The 24,167-nt window shown below is 42.5% G+C and overlaps 1 protein-coding gene across 12 annotated transcripts in view; it reads right to left on the bottom strand.

Annotated features, from left to right (window-relative positions):
• Window positions 1–756: 756 nt before the first annotated feature.
• LOC118380075 (rap1 GTPase-activating protein 1-like) overlaps window positions 757–24,167 on the bottom strand; it is a 90,640-nt gene continuing 67,229 nt past the window's right edge. For 3 of the 12 annotated variants that reach the window (XM_052485121.1, XM_052485126.1, XM_052485131.1), the window contains 21 exons: window positions 21,861–21,896; window positions 20,488–20,535; window positions 19,966–20,004; window positions 19,613–19,801; window positions 18,886–18,989; window positions 18,239–18,317; window positions 18,049–18,102; window positions 17,849–17,932; window positions 16,773–16,873; window positions 15,466–15,595; window positions 14,528–14,683; window positions 14,347–14,418; window positions 14,154–14,240; window positions 13,886–14,026; window positions 11,414–11,491; window positions 10,166–10,275; window positions 7,351–7,482; window positions 3,545–3,683; window positions 3,326–3,437; window positions 2,912–2,991; window positions 757–2,313 (listed from right to left, as the gene is read on the bottom strand). In XM_052485121.1, the coding sequence (XP_052341081.1) occupies window positions 2,218–2,313; window positions 2,912–2,991; window positions 3,326–3,437; window positions 3,545–3,683; window positions 7,351–7,482; window positions 10,166–10,275; window positions 11,414–11,491; window positions 13,886–14,026; window positions 14,154–14,240; window positions 14,347–14,418; window positions 14,528–14,683; window positions 15,466–15,595; window positions 16,773–16,873; window positions 17,849–17,932; window positions 18,049–18,102; window positions 18,239–18,317; window positions 18,886–18,989; window positions 19,613–19,801; window positions 19,966–20,004; window positions 20,488–20,535; window positions 21,861–21,896 (2,067 nt within the window). In that variant the 3' untranslated portion in view covers window positions 757–2,217. Of the gene's footprint in view, window positions 2,314–2,911; window positions 2,992–3,325; window positions 3,438–3,544; window positions 3,684–7,350; window positions 7,483–10,165; window positions 10,276–11,413; window positions 11,492–13,885; window positions 14,027–14,153; window positions 14,241–14,346; window positions 14,419–14,527; window positions 14,684–15,465; window positions 15,596–16,772; window positions 16,874–17,848; window positions 17,933–18,048; window positions 18,103–18,238; window positions 18,318–18,885; window positions 18,990–19,612; window positions 19,802–19,965; window positions 20,005–20,487; window positions 20,536–21,860; window positions 21,897–23,883; window positions 24,134–24,167 lie in introns of those variants that run through there. The other 9 variants (XM_052485125.1, XM_052485127.1, XM_052485132.1 and 6 more) reach the window with 7 other exon arrangements.

Raw genomic sequence — 24,167 nt, 5'->3', positions numbered from 1 at the left:
GCCTATCTTTCTGAACAGCTGAAGAAGAAAAAAACCCTGTGGCGATTTGAATGAACATTCATTATTATGCTGCTCTGGTCCATGTGGCACAGTTATAGCATGTAAGAGGAGAGGAGTAGAGGCGCCTCCACTTCTAGAGGGCTCTACTTTTCGAGACTGGTGGTGTTATCCACATCTAATAACGTATTTATGGGACATTCCTTCAATGGTTTCATTCAGTAAAAAAAAACGAAAAAGAGGTATACAGTAGGCTACACACGTTTAATTGTTTAACTGTCACAAGTGTTATGATGGCTTGTGGAACCATGTTGTAGTTAGGATAAACGTTGGGAGGAAATACCATATGATCAACTGCATCTTTCTTTAAGTCATCTCTAAACAGGGATCTAGGGCAAGAGGTGAATGTGTACAGTAGCATTATTCACAAACTATAGACATAAGAATGAAATAATATCCAAAAGGCAATTGATTATAAATGCTATCAGGGCAATTTTAGTTAGATATATAGGCATTGATTGAACAGTATCTGTTCAATCAATGCCTGTTCTACATTCAACCCTTTTTGTTCTATGTTGCCATTCCTCACACATAAGGCAACCCACAAGTTACTTTATAGTTCGCTTTTGACCTTTTATTGAGCAGACAGTGTGGGCTAGTTTTTGTTTACTTTCAAACTTATTTTCAAATTGTACTTGAAAGCTAACAGCACCAGTAATAAAAAGATGGCACACAATGTGAACATTTGGCAGTACTCAATAGAATAAACAGGGTTGTATTTATTATGTATAACTTACTGTATGACACAATCAGGATTTCCACTTAAAGAAATGTAATTGTTGGGCTACAGTAGATCTGGCATGTCGTGTCATCTGAGGTTCCATGGTGGGTAGAGGACTATACTCTATATAACAGGCACAAACTGAAGTATTCATCTCTGTACATTATCAATCTATCAACAGCCTAAGAATTGTTTATAAAACAGTGAAATATACTGTATAATAATAGGCATACAGTGGTGCCCCATCTCATCCCCAAATAAAACCAAATAAATACATACAAACATGTTTTTCTTCGACGGTACTGATGGCAACACTTAAGCTACAGGATTTGTTATATAGAGTACTGTAGATCGGCAGACAAGTTGATTAGATGGACTAATACAGTAGATTATCCAATACAGTTATGAATTACCCTTGTAGTCATCAACACATTTCTACATACCCGACCTCGGTAACCTGCTTGATACACATCATAACAGAGAGCTGTTTCTGAGGACAGAAAGAACAATGCTAACATTGCCTGTTAGCTTACAATGATACAAATATACGGTGGTTCACAATAATAAATAGGTACCAGTTAGCAATGAGCATCCTGTGTGCAAAAACAGTGTGGAACATAAAACCGAACTTCCCCAAATCCATGTAATCTGAAACCACGCATTGTCCAATTAATTACTGGCTGCTTCTGGCCATGTTGTGATAACGGTATTATATTATTATAAATTAATTATGAAGGTATAGAAAAACTGTGTTTGAAAAGTTTAAGGCTATGTCCATTCTTTCTGGTTACATATCTATCATCAATTTCATTTACAGTATGAGCAGGCGAGGCTTGAAGTACATTGTAATGACAATATCCCAGCTATTGTATATTGAGAAGAAAATATTCACTGTCAAAGCAACTGTTTTTGGCTGTACAGTTAAAGCTATGGCTAATAGACAAATTACAATGACTTCACCTGTAAAATCACTACCACATTCAACTGTATTCAACATAACCTACAATTAAAAATGCACATATATTTGTTGTTGGATATTTGGTATTTGGAATGAAATAGGTTCAATTAATAGATTTTTTTCAGGCAGTGCTACTGTCACTATATTGTACAATCCATGTGACTATACCAACATGCCCCTCCCAAAGTCTCTGGCAGAGTTCAATGTCGCTATAGCTACCATGTGATCCACGTGTCTACATACAGTAGGCGTCAACAAAACTGAACCAAAGGTACCATTTGTTCACTGAGACAAATACACCTATTTACACAAAACCAGGCAGAAGATGTGTGTACAGACAGAGGCGAGGGAGTGAGCAGAACGAAACGACACTGTGCAAAAGTTGGCCCCTCTGTGTTTGACTTCCTCTCCTGGTACGACACCACCAACACCACCGCCGGGGCTTCTGGGAAGGGGTGGTCTGGCCTCACTGACTAGCAGACTATCCAGGGTCCACCTCATCCTCATCATCATCCTTGGTTATGGCGAAAGCCTGTGCTCGTCTCACCTCCCAGAAGGACTGTGTCTTATGGGAATGCTTTAGGGACAGGAGACACAAGACAAGACTCTTACTTAAAGTTGACATGACAAAATGAGATGTAAATGAGGCTACAGTATATAAGTGGATAAGCAGGGCAGGATGTGTGTGTTCTTTTGAGGAGTTCTAAAACACATGAGGAAATACATGTACAGTAGTTACAGTATATACTGTATAATGGAGTCCACCACTTTCTATCATTCATCCATGATAAAACCCCATTCAGAGAGAGACAGGCAACCTACAGATGGACACCCAGGAAATAACCAGGCTAACAGTTCTGGACAGGAAGGGTACACAGACAGAGATGCATAGAGTGCAACAAGGAGTTACACAACAACCACAACAGTTATCACGTGACCACAGTAATGAGAATACAACAGCAGCCACAGTAACAGAAGTACAACATCTGAAGTTACAATGCCAATGTTCACTTAATATAATAAAATAAGGATTCATGCAAAGGCAGAGAGCACACATCTATTTACAGTGAGCAAGGCATTTCAAACTGTACAATCTGAACTATTGTATTAGACAGAGGAACAGCTGTAGACCCCTAGCCCTTTGAGGCCTAGACCCAGTATGGATGATGTCTCACCGATGAGGACCGACTATCTTTTGGCCGGTCCAGTTTAATGCGGATCTCTGACCCTTTACCCCCATCAAGTTGACCAGGACCTGGATAATAAAACACATGACCTCAACAGTTATGATCCTGGACCAGGTTGTATTGGGAGAAATGTACAGTATATTGCCTTTCTCGGACTCAATACCCCTATAAATCAGACATATCTACATCATCAAACTGACAAATGTTGTATTTATTTTGGTAGGACCTTTATTTAACCAACCCCCTTTTACAATAACAACCTGGCAAGCAACAGTAACTGACTTCGAGACTCATATGTACCTTATGCCCTCTTTTGTGTACGTCTACATTCTCCCCTTAGCTCCCTAGCCTCCTAGCCTCCTAGCCTCCTAGCCTCCTAGGCCCCCAGGCTCCCCTTCTCACCTGGCGAGCTGCCTCGGCTGGTGGTGCTTGTGCTGCTCATACTGTCCTCTAGCCATGTGCTGTAGGTTAACGAGTCCTGCTTGTGTGGCGTCCCCGATGATGACAGGCTCTCCTGGGGAACACACACAAAAGGTTAGAAGCATGGGCAAAACACGCACACACACATACACACACAACGCGGGCATGCACCTACACACACAAGCACACACACACACTCACCATGCCAGTGTCATAGTCCTCCGTGGCCTCGGTCTCGTTCTCCTCCACCACACTGGCGAAGCTGCTGTCATTGGAGGAGGAGCGGGAAAGGTCGTGACCCTCAGGGATAGACTGAGCCCTGTTGTTACAAAGAGCAAAACTACATCCTGAGTCAGTCAGCCATCCACAATGTGACAGGACCATGCCTGCATTAATAGTCCACCAATAGAACCAGGCACTGTCACACACATACACTGTCTGGAGTAGAAGACGTACATATTGTAGGATATTTGGGGGGGGTACCTAAATCACATTGTCCTAGTGATGTTAAACTTGATAGTGCACTACTCATGTTGATATGATGCTTACCTTTGAATGTGAATGATAATATTGGCCTATACAGTGCATTCGGAAAGTATTCAGACCCCTTGACTTCCCCTCCAGAAATTCCACAGTGCTCTGGTGTAGGTTTTCATCGAGGATCTCATGGTCTGTACATTGTTATGTTCTTTAATCAACATACAGCTGGCTGGTTATACGCTGTATCGGCAGGATAGAACAGCAACGTTTGGTAAGACAAGGGGCGGTGGACCATGTACTTTGTAAATAACAGCTGGTGCACGATATCTAAGGAAGTCTCTAGGTTTTGCTCACCTGAGGTAGAGTATCTCATGATAAGCTGTAGACAACATTATCTACCTAGAGAGTTTTCATCTGTATTTTTCGTAGCTGTCTATATACCACCACAGACTGAGGCTGGCACTAAGACCGCACTCAAGCCAAAATTAAAGCAGGAAGCACCAGTGACACGATGAATAAAAAAGTTGTCAGATGAAGCAGATGCTAAGATACAGGACTGTTTTGCTAGCATAGACTGGAATATGTCCTGGGATTCCAGTCTGTGCTAGCAAAACAGTCCTGTATCATTGAGGAGTACACCACATCAGTCACTGGCTTCATCAATAAGTGCATCGATGACGTCATCCCCACAGTGACCGTATGTACATACCCCAACCAGAAGCCATGGATTACAGACAACATCCACACTGAGCTAAAGGCTAAAGCTGCTGAATTCAAGGAGCAGGACTCTAACCAAGAAGCTTATAAGAAATCCCCATATGCCCTCTGACGAACCATCAAACAGGCAAAGCATCAATACAGGACTAAGATCAAATCGTACAACTGGCGCTGATGCTCATTGGATGTGGCAGGGCTTGCAAACCATTACAGACTACAAAGGGAAGCACAGCTGAGAGCTGCCCAGTGACACGAGCCTACCAGACGTGCTAAACTACTTCTATACTCACTTCGAGGCAAATAACCCTGAAACATGCATGAGAGCACCAGCTGTTCTAGAAGAATGTGTGTTCACGCTCTCCGCAGCTGATGTGAGTAAGACCTTTAAACAGGTCAACATTCATAAGGCCACAGGGCCAGATGGATTACAAGGACGTGTACCGCGAGCATGCGCTGACCAACTGGCAAGTGTCTTCACTGACATTTTCAACCTCTCCCTGTCCAAGTCTGTAATACCAACATGTTTTAAGCTGACCACTATAGTCCCTGTGTCCAAGAACACTAAGGTATCCTGCCTAAATGACTACCGACCTGTAGCACTCACGTCTGTAGCCAAGGAGTGCTTTGAAATGCTGGTCATGGCGCACATTAACACCATTATCCCAGAAACCCTAGACCCACTCCAATTTGCGTATCGCCTTAACAGATCCATAGATGATGCAATCTCTATTGCACTCCACACTGCCCTTTCCCACCTGGACAAAAGCAACTCCTGTGTGAGAATGCTATTCATTGACTACAGCGCAGCATTCAACACCATTGTGCCATCAAAGCTCATCAATAAGCTAAGGACTCTGGGACTAAACACCTCCCTCTGCAACTGGATCCTGGACTTCCTGACGGGCCGCCACCAGGTGGTAAGGGTAGGTAACAACACATCTGCCACGCTGATCCTCAACACAGGGGCCACTCAGGGGTGTGTGCTCAATCCCCTCCTGTACTCCCTGTTCTCTCATGACTGCACGGCCAGGCACTACTCCAACACTATCATTAAGTTTTCCAATGACACAATAGTGGTAGGCCTGATCACCAACAATGACGAGACAGTCTATAGGGAGGAGGCCAGAGACCTGGCTGTGAGGTGCCAGGACAACAACCTCTCCCTCAACGTGATCAATACAAAGGGGATGATTGTGGACTATAAGAAAAAGAGGACCGAGCATGCTCCCATTCTCATCGACGGGCTGTAGTGGAACAGTTTGAGAGCTTCAAGTTCCTTGCTGTCCACATCACCAACAAACTAAATGGTCCAAGCACACCAAGACAGTTGTGAAGAGGGCACGACAAAACCTATTCCCCTTCAGGAGACTGTAAAGATTTGGCATGGGTCCTCATGCAAAACTTCCTGCCATCCAGAACCTCTATACCAGGCGGTGTCAGAGGAAGGCCCTAAAAATGGTCAAAGACTCCAGCCACCCTAGTCATAGACTGTTCTCTCTGCTACGGCACCGCAAGCAGTATTGGAGCACAAAGTCTAGGTCCAAGAGGCTTCTAAACAGCGTATACCCCCAAGCCATAAGCCTCCTGAACATCTAATCAAATGGCTATTCAGACTATTTGCATTGCCCCCCTTTTAAACCTCTGCTACTCTCTGTTGTTATCATCCATGCATTATTCGTACGTATATATCATTTTTAAACTGCATTGTTGGTTAGGGGCTCATAAGTAAGCATTTCACTGTAAGGTCTACTACACCTGCTGTATTCGGCGCATGTGACTAATACAATTTGATTAGATTTTTCCCTCGATCCTGACAATTCTTCCAGTCCTTGCCGCTGAAAAACATCCCCACAGCATGATGCTGACACCACCATGCTTCACAGTAGGGACGGTGCCAGGTTTCCCCCAGGCATGATGCTTGACATTCAGGCCAAAGAATGCAATGTTGGTTTCATCAGACCAGAACATCTTGTTTCTCATGTTCTGAGAGTCCTAGGTGCATTTGGGCAAACTCCAAGCGGGCTGTCATGTGCCTTTTACTGAGGAGTGGCTTCCGTCTGGCCACTCTACCATAAAGGCCTGATTGGTGGAGTGCTGTAGAGATGATTGTCATTCTGGAAGGTTCTCCCATCTCCCCAGAGCAACTCTGGAGCTCTGTCAGATTGACCATGGGGTTCTTGGTCACCTCCCTGACCAAGGCCTTTCTCCCCCGATTGCTCAGTTTGGCCAGGCGGCCAGCTCTAGGAAGAGTCTTGGTGGTTCTAAACTTTTTCAATTTAAGAATGATTGAGGCAACTGTGTTCCTGCAGACCTTCAACGCTGCAGACATTTTTGGTATACTTCCCCAGACTTGTGTCTCAACACAATCCTGTCTCGGAACTCTACAGACAATTGCTTGGTTTTCGCTCTGACATGCACTGTCAACTGTGGGACCTGGATATATAGACAGGTGTGTGCCTTTTCAAATCATGTCCAATCAATTTAATTTACCGCAGGTGGACTCCAATCAAGTTGTAGAAACATCTCAAGGAAGATCAGTGGAAACAGGATGCACCTGAGCTCAATTTTGAGTCTCAAAGCAAAGGGTCTGAATACTTATTTAAATAAGGTATGTCTGTTTTTTTTATTTTGAATACATTTTTCAAAAATGTCGAAAAACCTGTTTTCGCTTTGTCATTGTGTGGTATTGTGTGTAGATTGATGAGGATTTTATTTTATCCATTTTAGAATAAGTCTGTAACGTAACAAAATGTGGTTCTGAATACTTTCCGAATGCATTGTATAGCTGTGTTAAAATGTAATCTACTCACATGTTCTTTGTAATGAGCACTTCTGGTGAGCTTTGATTGGAGGAGTTCTCAGACTTGGGGTCCTGAGAGGCATGGTCACTGTCAGGAGTCTTCTGTGTGCCAGGTAAACACTCCCTACCGCTGTGGCTGCTGCTGAGTGGGGAGTGGACAGGGCGATAGATGGAGACAGGGACAGGGCGATAGATGGAGACAGCGACAGGGACAGGTAGATAGATGGAGACAGGGACAGGGCGATAGATGGAGACAGGGACAGGGACAGGGCGATAGATGGAGACAGGGACAGGGCGATAGATGGATACAGGGACAGGGAGATAGATGGAGACAGGGACAGGGCGATAGATGGAGACAGGGACAGGGCGATAGATGGAGACAGGGACAGGGCGATAGATGGAGACAGGGACAGGGCGATAGATGGATACAGGGACAGGGCGATAGATGGAGACAGGGACAGGGCGATAGATGGAGACAGGGACAGGGCGATAGATGGATACAGGGACAGGGCGATAGATGGATACAGGGACAGGGCGATAGATGGGACAGGGACAGGGCGATAGATGGAGACAGGGACAGGGCGATAGATGGAGACAGGGACAGGGCGATAGATGGAGACAGGGACAGGGCGATAGATGGAGACAGGGACAGGGCGATAGATGGAGACAGGGACAGGGCGATAGATGGATACAGGGACAGGGCGATAGATGGAGACAGGGACAGGGCGATAGATGGAGACAGGGACAGGGCGATAGATGGAGACAGGGACAGGGCGATAGATGGATACAGGGACAGGGACAGGTAGATGGAGACAGGGACAGGGCGATAGATGGATACAGGGACAGGGCGATAGATGGAGACAGGGACAGGGCGATAGATGGATACAGGGACAGGGCGATAGATGGAGACAGGGACAGGGCGATAGATGGAGACAGGGACAGGGCGATAGATGGATACAGGGACAGGGAGATAGATGGAGACAGGGACAGGGCGATAGATGGAGACAGGGACAGGGACAGGGCGATAGATGGAGACAGGGACAGGGCGATAGATGGATACAGGGACAGGGACAGGGAGATAGATGGAGACAGGGACAGGGCGATAGATGGAGACAGGGACAGGGCGATAGATGGAGACAGGGACAGGGCGATAGATGGAGACAGGGACAGGGCGATAGATGGAGACAGGGACAGGGCGATAGATGGAGACAGGAACAGGGCGATAGATGGATACAGGGACAGGGACAGGGCGATAGATGGATACAGGGACAGGGACAGGTAGATAGATCCAGGCACAGGAAGATAGATACAGGCACAGGATCAGGACATCAGACAGAAACACAGGATATTATAACTAACATATAATGGGTATCATAAGCATTAACCCCCTTGGAGCTTTTCACATTTTGTTGCGTGACACAGTGGGATTTAAATAGATTTAATTTAGATCTACACCAGATACTCCATAATGTCAAAGTGAAAAGAAATGATACATATTTTAACAAATTAATAAAAATATAATAACTAAAATGTAGATCAGGAGTAAAATCTGGCTCAACATAAGTTACATGGACTGAAATGTGTGAAATAATTGGGCTAAACATGATTTTTTTAATGACTACCCCTTCCTTTGTTCCCCATACATACAACATCTGTAAGGTCCCTCAGTCAAGTATTACATTTCCAGCACAGACTCAACTACAAAGACCATGGAGTTTTTCAAAGCCTCAAAGAAGGGCAGTGATTGGTAGATAGATAACAAATCAGACATTGAATATCTCTTTTAGCATGGTCAAGTTAATAATTATGCTGTGGATGAAGTATTAAACCACCCAGACACAACAAAGATACAATTGTCCTTCTGAACTGAGCTGCAGGACAGGAAGGAAACTGTGAGGTCATTGGTGATTTTAAAACAGTTCAATGGCTGTGATAGGAGAAAACAGGATGGATTAACAACATTGTAGTCAAAATAATAATACATATACAGAATAAAAAGGCACAAAAGTAATCCTGCAAAAAAACACGACAAAGGAATACTTTTTTGGCCTAAATGTTTTGGGCAAATCCAACACATCTCTGAGAAACTGCCTCCTTATTTTCAAGCATGGTGGTGGCTGCATCATGGTATGGGTATGCTTGACATCAGCAACAACTGCAGAGTTTTTCACAATAAAAAAAAACAGGATGGAGCTAAGCACAGACAAAATCCTAGAGCAAAACATCCTTCAGTCTGATTTACACCACTGGGTAGAGGAATTGACCTTTAATCAATTGCCTACAACACAAGGCTAAATCTACACTGGAGTTGCTTAGCAAGAAGACAGTGAATGTTCCTGTGGCCAAGTTATAGTTGACTTAAATCTGCTTGAAAATCTATGGCAAGACATGAAAATGGCTGTCTATCCATGATCCCCAACACCTGACAGAGCTTGAAGAATATGTGAAAAAATAATGGCCAAATATTGCACAATCCAGGTGTGCAAAGCTCTTAGAGACTTACCCAAGAAAGGGTTTCTAACATGTATTGACTCAGGGAGGTAAATACTTATCTAATCAACGTATATTAGTGTTTTCATAAATTAAAAACATTATGTAAAAACGTTATGATAGCATTTTTCTTCCACTTTGACATTATAGACCATTCCAAAAACATCACAATTAAATTAATTTAAATCCCACATCTTAACGCAACAAAATGTGAAACTAAATGTGAATACTTATGATACCCACTGTATGAACATCATATACAAACATCTATCAACATCAATATGCATATCTATGAACATTGACCTGTCCCTGCTATATGACTAGGTCACACTTACATTTTCTGGTGGACTTCCTGGATATTCTCAATACCGATGGCACTGCTACGTCTGGAGCTAAAGGGACCAGACTTTTTCCTGGTTGGACTCTTCCCAGGGATGATCAGAGACTGACAGGACAAGAAGAAAACAACCACTGAGCATCCATGACACCATATCTTTCACAATAACAGCCTATCAATAGCCAAGAACATGGTATCTGTCTTTAATGCTGTGGTTATTGCATCGTTATGCTCTGTTCATTTGTTTCTAGTACGTTAGGTGTTATTACACAGTATGTCATCCCTTGTATTTTACAAATGTCATGACTTTCCAGGTATTGTATCATTATTCACTGTAAATCTTGAGACAATTTAACCGTCTCTGCGGAAAGTACAAGATGTTCTATCTTGCATAAGAATGAATCATTTTTATCAGGCTACGTACAGAGTAACCATCCTTATGCCTTGGAGTTGTGGCTAACAGAGATAAGAAAACATTAGAATATGCACTTAGAGGCTCAGCAACAAGCCCCAGTTCCGCTCAGATTGGCAAGCGAGAGCAGAGCATGAGATGAAAGATGAGTTGTAGAGCTCCAGGGCTTACCACTAAAATGTGCTTTCTGACTGAACACTTTGTTCACTCAATCTCCCTTTGTAAGCTCTCAAAATAAGGACTTGAAAAATAGATTGTGTTTAATGTGGGCTTCAAAGAGCTTGAGAAGAATCTATGTTCTCTAAACCATTAATATTCATAGTTTTAAACAAATGGAGAATTAGCTAAACAAGATTTGCATGTTGAGAGATATGCTTGTGGAGACTACAGAGGGTGAACACACAATACAATAGAATAACAAAACAAGGAAATAAGGGCATTAAACGGACCACTTGTCTCTACAAAACGTTATTTGTGCTAGTGTTGTACCTACAGTATATCTGATGTCATATGGATCAAAGGCTAGTGTACCGTGTGTTATGTAGTTCAAACAGTTGAGAGAGGCAAGTCATTTCACAAGCCTCAGTAATACCATAGCTTTAAAAATAGGTGTATAATACTGTATAGATGCAATCTCCTGCTAAGAAAGTCACATATTTCAGAATAGGAGTCGTCCTTTTGCATTTCTGGAGGGGTTGCCCTGGAATCCTAAAGTTGTGGTTCACTGACCAACCACAGGAAAAGTGTTTGTCAGGATGCAGTGTAGTCATGCTGAGAAATAAGACACAGAGAAGAAGAGTAGGAAGGAGGGAGTAGTTAGAATTCGATATGAACCTCTTCTACTGTTCCTATCCCTATGGCACTGCCTCGACGTCCATGTTTACCGGGACTTTTCCCTGGGACAAGCAATGACTGAGTCATACAGAGAGAGAGAGTGAGAGAGAGAGAGAAAAACACCATGAGATTAATTACATGCAGCAAGTTACTGTTTGTTAATAAAACAAAATACATTAAAGCATGTGTTATATCTGAACTTTACAAATAAAAGCACAGTTTTAAAATATAGACAGAGAGTGAGACTTTGGGCACCACGGGTGTGACACAGACAGTGAAATAGGGAGACACACTTTAGCAGAGAGAAAAAAATGGCCCACAGAATTGGGCCTGTAAAGAAGAGGATGATGGAGTCATGGAGAAGAAAGAGGAAGAGTAGAAAACAAGTACACATACATATGTTACAGCGTTGGAGAGCGCAGCAGACATGGTCACGAACAAGAAGAAAGCCTCCAGTAGAGTCACATAGAGGTTAGTTACAAATACTTTTCAAAGCACTTGTTATTTGTTTCATGCTTCATCAATATGTTTTCTTTGAGTCTTGTCTATGTATGTGGCATCTTAGACAAAGGGGTGTGACTTAATAGAGAAAGATCTTGTGACTTCCCAAATTAGGTTCCTCTCAGATTTGATATAAATGTATATCATAAGTTTCATCAAAAATCTTAGTGGTATAATACATCCCCAAACATACAGGAAACATTCAAACAGTCATGAGCCACACTTGTATCACTTAGAAGGGCAACTCTTCTGCCACTGGAGTGTCAGACATATCATTCCATCTGTCTGACAAATGGCAAAAACATTCTCGCCATGTACGCACTACGCACTCCCCTTGAACTCTTATAACTAACAAGCTTGTTTTTGATATAAACATCACAAAGCAAACATAAAGTAGGAGCAGGAGCTGGCATGTACACAGAGCATACAGTGCTGGGACCCATTCTGATGCAATGCATATTCATGGAATTTTTATCATGAAAACAATATTAAATTGCATTCAATGTTAAAAACACATTTGATCCAAAGAGATGACTCAGCTCATCCACTATTAATATAAAGGCAAGGGTAATGACAGTCTAGTAATTCTAGCTGTGTGAGTGTCCAAGTCTAATCATGTGCAAGACTATTGTGCAAAAGCTCAGACACACCGGTAGGATTGTCAAATGTTTGTCTGCCGACAGTATTTAGCACCTCTGAACAGTGTTGGCAGTCAATCTCTTTTGTTTACACAGCCGAACCAGAAGGTGGCAGTAGCATTTTTTGCCAATGCATATCCGTGTGTAATACTTATGGTCTAGATTCCAGGCTATCTGCGCTAATGTTTCTATTTTTATAGAAAGCCCTTGTTGATGCTAGCCAGATGGCCAAAGCTAGATAACTACCTAGCAAAATGACGAATAAACATAATCCCATACTGCCTGTGCCAGCCCATAGCCAAATGTTTAGCTAGCTAACTAACTTTAGCATGTTCACTAGCTAGCGCAACATAGCTCATGGAAACTAGCTAATCCGCTGTGACTTAAATATAATGTCAATACTAGCTACTGGTTAGCTAGCTTGGAGGAAGTATTTAGTGTTGTGTGCTTAGCTAACTACCATCCCATAGCTTACATTGCTATGAAGTATGACTGGCTCATCCGTGGGTGTACAGAGAAAAGGCCCTCTGTTTTAATTTCTGTTTGTTGGCTCCCGCATGTTGGAGTTTGTACTCTCTGATTGGCTCAAAGCGAAGTTGTTGGCCACTGATTCTACATTGCGATTCTACAAGTAGAAGCGGTAGGTTCGTCACTACTATGTCGGCACGCAGTAGGTACCGCTTTTGTTCTAGCAAGAGAAGGAACAGCCTTCCACTGTGATAAGTACCTATCAGCAGTGAGATTCTCTGTGTGTTTCATGCTTTAGAAGTTAGTGAGTTGAGTTAGGGCTGGGCCCTATCAAGGGTTTCTCAGGGAAGGGAGAGGGAGCATCGCTCTCCTCACTCTGGAAGGGTGAAACAGAAGGAAATGTATGTCAAATGTATGTCACAAACACATGGTAGAATGCTGCAGACAGAACACAACACCACATAAAGCTTGACATTGAGAAGCTGGTGTGCCATTTGACAGAGCAGCAGAGCATAGACACAAGGATGTTCCCCAGACAGACTAATGGTGACTGATCAAGCAGTTGATGCCAGTGTCCTGTATTATAGATAAGGACATTCTTGGAACCCCCCAGACAGACAACAACCTGTACATCCAAGGGGAACAACAGAGAAATAGTGGCGTGTAAAGAAATGTGTAATTTCCATAAGATGGAAATGATCCTCTGTTTTAGTTTCATAATTCAAATGAATTACAAATAGTTTTATGAGGGTGTTCCGTTTAGTACTGTTACATATTCAGGAACAAGTGATCATATGTAAAAACACATTAGTCAGTGCATACTAAGCTTATTGCCCCAAGCCTTTTCCCAGCCGTGCTGGGTTACCTTAAAGGTTTCAAAGAAGCCCCCTCCTCCTCCGGACCCGTTCTCCATCTTGTCCTCATCTCTTCCCAGGCCCATCATGGCCTGGCTGTTGATGTGCAAGTCCTCATACAATGTCTCCAGTAAGGCTGACCGTGTGCGCTCCTGATAACACAAACAGGTGACAGTTAATATGTAATGATAGGCTGGCAACACTGTCTACCAAGGATGCTGGCCTGTGTCCCTTAGTTGGCTCCTGAAAACAATGACAGAGATCCTTTGAATAACTCACCTTCAGTTTGGCAAATTTCTCAGCTTTATAGCAGGCATACTCAGCATTGATGAGCTTCGTGAAGAGGAACTCCTGGAATTCTGGGCCCTGGGATAAAAGAGAACTGGACTGAGTGACACAAAAGAAGGAGGAGAGAGAAACAACTACCTGACCGGTGTTTTATGGAGTTGGGATTGTAGTTGTGCCAACTTACTTTTCTAAAGACAGCCGGGTCTGGCAGGGGTGGTCCAAAGAAAGGTACGTCATTTCTCGCCGTCACTGACACCTAACAGATGACAATCAAACTGGCCATGAATGATCAATGGTCACAGTATTGTATGTTTGGTATGATGTTGGTTGGCTAGTTTAGTGAAAATCAAGGAATGCTTTAGCACCTTGTACAGTACATCACCAGTGCAGGCGTTCTCCACCTGCACCACTACGTAGGAATGGAGGAAGTTGGAGGCGATCATATCTGGTACAAACGGAGTGCTTTCCTCCTGGAACACTATGGCCACAATGTCATTCCCTATGTGCCTCTTCCTCTGCAACTGCAACACAGGACAGCACGTAAAGCAAAGCTGTATTGAACATTCATGTCACATGGAAATGCTTTCAAGAACAGTAATGAATTTGTCTGTCATGTATTGCTTGAGTAGGAGTAATACAAGTTTTTTATTAAAACTTTCAAACTACTGAATGTTGCAAATGCCTTTCTCTACCACTCTGGGGAGTCCCTTGTCTCTCCCCCTCTCCCCCTCTCTCTCCCTGTTTGTCTTGGCAGGTTTCTGTCTGTCCACAGATGAGCCAGGGTAAACCAACACCAGTTGGAGGGTTGCTGCTCCACCATATCAACCTGGACAACAGCTCTGATTGACTTAACTCTCCGGGAAACCAATCAGCTGCTCCCACTGCAGCTGTGGGCTCTGATTACACATTGTGTGTTCGTCCTGATAACTTATGGTGTGTGTTCGTCTAGATAGGCTTAAGACATTCTTCTGATAAGGTGTCTGTCTGTGTTTGTGTTGGGACAGTTTCCCTGATGAGTGAAGACTGAGGAAGTTTACACTGTAAGACATTATACAGTAGTGCTCCACTGAAAACTGCACTGAAAGAGAAAGATACTGTTTCTAAAGAAAACATACAATATACATAAGCTTTATGGATGCTTCCAGGATGTTCCCAATCATAACGGATCATATGGATACCAATACTCATGTCATACCAGTACACAACGTTCTACTCATTTAAAACATGATCCATAACAGAATAAACAGTGTGATGATGACAGTCTGCATCAGTAGGAGGAGATCAGAGGGGTTTGTAATAGTACCTGTTGTGTGTCCCCCTCAGTGTAAGGCAGCTTGGTGGACACATGAAACATGACCTCCTTGTTGCGGTAGTTGTGGTAGACGGACTCAGATCCTGTCTGCCCGTGGGTCACATCCAACCCACCACGAAACCTAGACAGATAGGACCATTCAGTGAAACCCTCTATCTATTTCCAACACACTGTTCAAGACACAATCAATTGCACAATTGTGGTTGTTGCTATTGAATGTACACTACCGTTCAAAAGTTTGGGGTCACTTAGAAATGTTCTTGTTTTTGAAAGAAAAGCAATGTTTTTGCCCATTAAAATAACAACAAATTGATCAAAAATACAGTGGAGACATTGTTAATGTTGTAAATGACTATTGTAGCTGGAAATGGCTGATTTTTAATCAGTGTCTAGTTTGAGAAACAGACGCCTCACAAGTCCTCAACTGCCAGCTTCATTAAATAGTACCCGCAAAAAAACAGTCTCAACGTCAACAGTGAAGAGGCAACTCCGGGATGCTGGCCTTCTAGGCAGATTCCCTATGTCCAGTGTCTGTGTTCTTTTGCCCATCTTAATCTTCTTGAAACAGGTGTTTTGTGGGTTCTATTTAATGAAGCTGCCTGTTGAGGACTTGTGAGGCCTCTGTTTCTGAAACTAGACACTCTAATGTACGTGTCCTCCTGCTCAGTTGTGCACCGGAGCCTCCCACTCCTCTTTCTATTCTGGTTAGGGCCAGTTTGCGCTGTTCTGTGAAGGGAGTAGTACACAGCGTTGTACGAGATCTTCAGTTTCTTGTCAAGTTCTCGCATGGAATAGCCTTCGTTTCTCAGAACAAGAATAGGCTGATGAGTTTCAGAAGAAACTTCTTTCTTTCTGGCCGTTTTGAGCCTGTAATCGAACCCACAAATGCTGATGCTCCAGGAACTCAACTAGTCTAAAGGCCAGTTTTATTGCTTCTTTAATCAGACAACAGTCTTCAGCTGTGCTAACATAATTGCAAAAGGGTTTTCTAATGATCAATTAGCCTTTTAAAATGATAAACTTGGATTAGCTAACACAACGTGCCATTGGAACACAGGACTGATGGTTGCTGATAATGGGCCTCTGTATGCTTATGTAGATATTCCATTAAAAATCTGCCATTTCAAGCTACAATAGTAATTTGCAACATTAAGTATGTCTACACTGTATTTCTGATCAATTTGATGTTATTTTACTGGAACTTTTATTAGCTTTTCTTTCAAAAACAAGGACATTTCTTAGTGACCCCAAACTTCTGAACGGTAGTGTATATTAGAACGTTGTGGTGAAGTTCTTACCCTTTGAAGTCATACAGCTCGACCTTCTCCCCCAGAAACTCTAGGAATTCAACAAAGGCAGGACTCTCAACACTGTTCCCAAACAGCTCTTCTTCTGATGTCTGCAAACCAGGAGTTTATAGAGGTTGACAGCAGTCAGAAACAGAAAACAATACCACTGACCAAAGCACTATGAGGATTATACAACTTATTGTATATGAAGCTCTCATGATAACATACTTAAGATTTACGCTATATTGTGAATAGAATAGAACTATAATAACTATAATAATAATAATAATGAGTGAACTATAATAATGAGTGAGGAACAATAACACTTTGATCACATAAAACCTCTCTGTGTGTGTGTGCGAGTGTGTGTGTATCCAGTCCTCAGTGTCTCTCCTGTATGTTAATGTCTCTCTGGGTGCTGAGAAGAAGAGGAGAGGGTTCTTGAGGCCCCTGGAGCCCCTGTGAGGTCGAGCCTCTGCTGAGTGTGGCCCTTTCCTTTAAAGTTTATAGATCAAGGATGTGGAGCTCCACCCCCTAGGCTCCATCATAGGATACAATGACCCTCTACTGAGGCTATGCTGAGGCTTCTCCAGCTCCTCTGGCTCAGTGCCGTAAACAATAGGGTTGTTATTGTAATGAGAAGGAATATTGAAGAGAAACATATGGTTGGCTTAGGCTTAGAGAGACTATTAATGTGATGGGGAGGAGGATAAGCATATTGTGCATTCTCTTATGAGAATTGCAAGAGATGGTACTTGTGTTAATGCACTCAGGTCAGCTCTTATTCAGTACATTAACTTTTCCATTCTAGTCATTTATCTGATGCTCCAGATCGACAGATCTTAAGATGGTTAGGTGGGACAAGCACATATCACAGTCATAGTAAGTACATTTTTCCTCATGAAAGTAGCTATCAGCTGAGTCAGTGCTGGTAGGAAAAGTCAAGTGCTCGTTCATTTATTCATCTTTTTTGTTGTTCAATGTGGGGGTCTGTGTGGGATTGAAGAGTTTGGCATTATGATGATGATGATGATGATTTGATTCCCAATCGTTTTAAATGATCCTAATGTATCTCCAAGGCTCACCTGTCCAAATTTCTGGTAGATGACTCCGAACTTGAAGTTGTTGCTTATAATGTGTTCATCAAAATTGACAATGAGTCTTGAAGCCTGTTTAGAGATCAAAAATTGAACGAATAGTCAGGAGTACGACATTTGTATTATCCATGTAAAAAACATATTTCTGTGGTTAATTATCTGAGTACACTTCAAAACCTAATGCTTACTTTTGGGTAGAGGACAGGGTAAAAACGATCCACATTCACCTCTTCACAGACAAGCTAAGGGTCAAAAAGAAAAACATAGAAATAACTGCGCTGAGATCAAATTGATGTAATCACGGTACAATTATGACACTTTTCAACATCTTTTCCACAAACAGTACATGTTGATATTCATCCCCAACCATGATCTCACCTTGGCCATCTGCACCACGTTAGGGAACTCTGTGAGACAGGATATGGGGATAACATCATGGTATGTCTCCAGTTTGGTCCTGGTAGTTTAGACAACCACAACAACATGTTCTCGTCATGATCATAGTTATGCTTCTTAGAAGCTGTCAGTCTGTCACATGGGCTGTGCATCTGGAATGGATCATCTACCCACTGTAACTAACCCAGCCCTGGCCCTAGTCCCTACATCCGCATCCCTCTACCCTCCACCCACACACTGCCTAAATCTGTCACATCATGCAGAAATGACAGTGTGCTGTTTACACTCTCACTGGCTTTATGACTCCTATGAGGATGGGATTATCACCACAATAGGGAATGATTCATAAACACTGGAAGTGAATGGAAAATCTTGTTTTTAGCAACTTTCCATTGATTACAACAGTTACAACTGTGCATTTTGCATTACTCAGTTGCACAGACACAGAATGATGTGAACAATACCAGTATGGTTACAGTTTAGTACTGTATGTACTGTATGTATCCACAGCATTCAGATAAAGGAGAACGTGGGGATGAAAGAGGAGGAAGGGAAAGGGATGAGAACGGAGAGAGAGATGAGAGCCAGCAGAGAGAAGGAGGTGATGGAGGAGGCTACGGGTGTTTAACCTGAGCATGAGGCGGAGGTCTTCCTGGTCTCCGATCTCGTCATACTTCATGGACAACACCAGATGTCCCAGAGTTCCGTCCACTGAGTAGTAATTCAAGTGCTCCTGGGGACACAGCACAAGGACAGAGTTTAGCTGAAGGATACATTTTCTGTCTTTCATACACACACACACACCAACCCAAACACATTTCAATGAGTTAATGAACTATGTCTCAACTGTATGTGCTAGCCAACTGCTGTCATTCCATTCAGGTCTCTGCTCTCCTCTATGGGCACATTAGATTAGTTCATATTACTCTGACTGGTGTGAAACATGTGGCAAAGCCTCTTCATTACCACCCGTCTCTGAAGTGCCACCCGACACGTAGAGTAGCTCTTATTAGGTTACCCAGCTGGGATTGTTCTAACACTCATTCACTTTCATTACCATAATGAATAGGAATCTATGTGAGTTATGGTGTCTTCATATCAGTTGTATGCCCTTTGGGCTGCAATATGTTGTATGAATAGAGGGTGCTTAACAAATGTTTCATACACATGTAGCCTCATTATTCTACAGACAGTGTTTGTTTTGTCTTGTGTTTTAAAGGCAGTTGGAAAAATATGTGATGGAAGGAGAGGAGGAGACAAACTGCAAAAAGGATGAACCGGAAATCGAACCCCGGTCTCCTGCAGTATAACCACTCAGCCAAACTCCAACACAACAGTCCCAGTGTTCAGCCTCACCTTGCCCAGAAAGTGCTTCCTGTACATCTTGGCGGTGGAGTTACTCTCCAGCTTGTGTGTGGTGGGGGACAGAGGCTGGATCTGGTCTGGCTCAGCACTGTCACCAAGCTCATGGTTGTTGCCCTCGATCCAGTAACCCCCAAACTGAGGCAGCAGAATCAGTGGGAACCCACTCTTTCTCCCCAACACCTGGTTCAAAACACAGAGTAGAAGACACAAGAGGGTCATTTTTCCCCCCAAGAAATGTGATAGTGATTTTCAATGAATACTGAAATATCAACCATGAGGCACAAATTGCCAACATCCATGTTACTGGTGAAATGACTGCATTGAAGTTGAGTCTCTGTATGTACCTCATGGACACTGGGGTAAGGAATGTAGTCCTCTTCAGTCTGTAAAGACAACAATACAGACACATCAATTATTCATCTGTCTCAGTAAGAGTCAGTGGTGCTCTACAACTGATTTAATTGATGCTACTGATTTAAAGTGATGCTTTTATTACCATGGAATCCAGCCAAAGTGCCTGTCTGTTTAACGCATAAACAGACAATCATGCTGCATGGTTGATGTTTATATTACTCTGTAACAATAATTGTATTCTAACCTTGTTAGTCTATACATTAGTTGGTAGGGAGGGCTGCTGGATTCGAGCATACCCACTGGGCACAGACGTCAATTCAACGTTGGTTCAACGTAATTCAATTGAATTGACGTGGAAACGACATTGATTCAACCAGTTTGTGCCCAGTATGTACCCACTGAGTGAATACAATTCGACAGTCAGTAGTCAGATACAGAGAGATATGAGGAGTAGTGACACAACGGGTGTATTGTGAGAGAGAGAGAGGTCAGGAGACCCAGCGAGAGCGTACTTTGAGTGGGGGAGGAAAGGTGTATCGCTGCTCCTCCATTCTGTTGCCCTGAGGGAGAAACACACACACAGAGAGAGAGAAGAAGAAGATAATTGTCACACGCTAGTTACACATGACAGATTATGTTACATTCCAAACCCAGGTCATCGGAGGTCTGGAGATGTTCATCATCATTACTGATTCACAGCCGTGTCGTACGTCTTATCTGACAGATTAGTTACATTTGAATTCACAGTTTTAGAGGAAGTAACAAAGTACAGGGAGGACTAATCATATTATCAACAGACAAAGAGGTTACAAAGCCATCCATATGTTTATACAGATAGCAGAAGAGCAAAGGGATGCAGAGTGGGGAGTTGGAGAGAGATTGGTAGGGAGATGCACAACAGAGCAGCCAGTTAACAGCTATCTGGACAGAAAGGCATGGAAGCAGTAATAACACCTTTGGGGCTGTGTCACACAGACTTGGCATACGAACAGTACGTGGCCTGAAATTCCCACACTGTCCGTCAGTCCATGAGTCTGCACAGATACTGGCTACAGACCTATGGGTAAAGGGCTGTGAGTCTGTCTGATATGATGGAGCAGATAGTTGCTGCTGTGAGTTTGATGCGTTGATATGCGATCTGTTATTGAGGAGAAGCGGAATCCCTGGGGCATCTGATATACAAACCGACGAGGAATCTTCTGTTCAAAGAAATGGTTTAATACATAACTATGTCAACATACATACAGAATAAAAACACAAGCCCATATATAATATCCCCAAGCCCAAATATTATGTATATGTTTATGAATAATAATCCTTCAGAAATACATTAGAAATAGAGAAGTAATACAATCTCCATACAGACTTTGTATTACAGCTCTTAAAATAACGTCATATGTTTCTTTATATGACACTGTAATAAAAATGTAGGTTCAGACAGTGTAAAAAGCACACCCTGTTCACCAATGTACTGTATCAAACACAGTCTTGCCTTATGATAAGTAGTAAACTGCTGTAATGTTAACCTGTATTCCTCTAGTTTGTGCATGGAGGCTGGCTACAGTTTTCAAAGGCCAGGGGACAGGGGGTTATTAGAGGCTCTCTGAAGTTAGGTAATTAGCTGAGGGTCTGGGAATAAGCATCAGGAGAGGGGCTGACCAGAGTCAGGCACACTGCTCGTGTCCAGACATCTCCTCTCCAACACTGTCTGTCCCAGCTCTGCTAACCTCCAGTACAGAGCACAGGTAAGACAAGCCGTTGTTACAGGAGAGCAGAGCCAGAAAAGCAGAGTTTACAGTAAAAGAGACTAAATCACTGGTTAGTGTACATTGCCTAGCTTAGAAACATGAGTTAATAAAGGAACAAGAGATCCAAAATACATTACCTGCATCTTCTCAATCATTTCAAATAAATCTGTGGTCTGTAGAGAGGAGAATGAGATGAAGTGGAAATTAAACTCGATTCAGTATTCTATCAGCGTTAGCGTGGGATGTGTTCCCATTGTACTACAAACTGAGTCTTAGGACTGACTGTGTGAACTTTCTACTATAAAATATTATTTCATAGAACCATCACATAATGAATTTGTTACACATTAGTTCTCCATGGCATTGCACATCTGGCCCTGCGGAAACACACACTCATTGTTTTCTTCCCCTCAGAAGTGAGATGAATCTTTCAGTGGAATAATCCTTTAAAAAAAAGACTGTTTACATCTCCGAGAGCAACAGATACATAAATCACCAGTGTGATAAACATAAACTGATACAGTATATTGAAGGGCCTGGCGTGTGAGCCTGAATGGAGATACACGTCCCATCTCACAGAGAGTCTTGTCTGAGCCACAGCTCTCTTCCCTTTGATGATACTGTTTAAAATAATTTTCCCTGACAATAGCAACAACAAAATGATAGTATGTCAGCATGTCTGAGTCTCTTTGGGTTGTAAATCTATATGCTAGGAGATGGTCTGCATCATGCTCAGTCTAGGCAGGTTGCCAGCACACGATTCATCAACATCAAGATGGAAAATGCTGTATCTTCCATGCAGCATCAAGTACGATGCAGTGACATGTTATGTAGGACTATAACGTCCTAAAGGCACTTTGGCATCGTCCATTTCAGAGTTTCAACACTTTACTGGACTTTTTAACAGATTCCATCTGTGTGAACTAATCCGCCCCTCCCTGGTTGAAGTGGACCCTGTTTCATAGTCAACACACCAAAGTAAAGATTGCTTCAACATGTAATATTATTCCCTCACCCTTTCACATGCTGAGAAGTTGATTAGGGTTGGTACTCAGTATCTTAACAGACCTCCGTCTGGATAACACAAAAATATGAGAATTCTGGCCTCAAAAGAAGTCAGAATCCAAAAGGCACACTCACTCAAGGCTGACATGACCAAACAATTTGTGTACAGTACTATATGATCTGAGTGTCCAGAGTGAGTCTGAGTCCTCCGCCATATGCAAACAGTACAAACTAGTACAAACCCTAAAGATAAATATCACTGTCCTGGAAAACACACTGTTGAAAACGATGACACTGTCAAAACATTATGGTCAGCTGAAATATTCAGACACACATGACATCCTCATTGTCTACATACAGAACAGTCAACTGTCAGAAACACAACTGGAATATGTATACATTATAGGATTTTTAAAGGCACAAAGACATTTACAGTATATTGCCTTTACCACTAAATGAACAAGGAACAATCAACATGGTAGTATTCCATAATACTGACCGGGATTTGAACCGGCAATAACCCAAGCTTTTCATCTAAAAAAAAGTTCTGTGAATGGGCTCTTTGAATTAAATCTACAAACAACGGTCCTCGTCTTCTTGAAGCCTGGTTTGTTGTGATGTTGTAATGTAGTTTACTGTACTTTATAATAATATGAGAGGGATAAATCATTCATTTTTGATATGCTAATGTTACTTGATGAAGACATTTTGTTAGCAGTAACTCTGTGCTTTTGTCTTGAAGCTAAAATGTATTGAGTGTAGCCTACAGACAAGAAAAAATGACTTTAATTGTCCACACATGCTTGTGAATTGTTGCATTATTCAACAGTGTAATATGGTTCTGTTCCAATAATTAATAGTGTAGGCCTAATATAGTTTGCGATGCTTAGCCTCCTGTCTAGTGGCTACTGTGACATTTAAGATACTTTTGAGCTGCGAAGCAAGAACGTCAACCGAAATCTCTCTCAGCTCGTGACATTCCCGTCACTAATGTGATTTGAAAAGTGTATGTACATATTATGTAAATTGACATTTCAACCCGATAACTCTCTTCGGTGAGAATAAGCCCTTTATTCTTACTCTAGTCCTAATACTTCAGACAATCAAAAGAAGAGATCTCTGTCAGAGGTGTGACTAATCTACCCAAGTACTTACTTCGCGGTGTCTCCTCCACGGTCCCACTGTCACCAGTGGAGCATTGAGATGAATCTGGCTTTTAGACATTTTCAAAGTAGACTATTTTTCCAAGGAAAAATCCTGCAGCCGAAAAATGATTCAGAGTCCCTGGTTTGTGAGTTCAACTGTTAAGTTCAAGTGTCCAGGATTAGAAGAACACATTGCCTGATGTGTCTTTGTCCAGCCCCAGAGACATGCCTGTATTCCACTGTGGTACTGCAGAGTTCCTCACCCACAGCACAGTGACTCCCCAAATGACTACA

This window comes from Oncorhynchus keta, chromosome 28 (assembly GCF_023373465.1).
Source record: "Oncorhynchus keta strain PuntledgeMale-10-30-2019 chromosome 28, Oket_V2, whole genome shotgun sequence".
Lineage (NCBI taxonomy): Eukaryota > Metazoa > Chordata > Actinopteri > Salmoniformes > Salmonidae > Oncorhynchus > Oncorhynchus keta.
The sequence above is the reverse complement of the archived record's forward strand: the minus strand, read 5'-3'. Positions and strand labels throughout refer to the sequence as shown.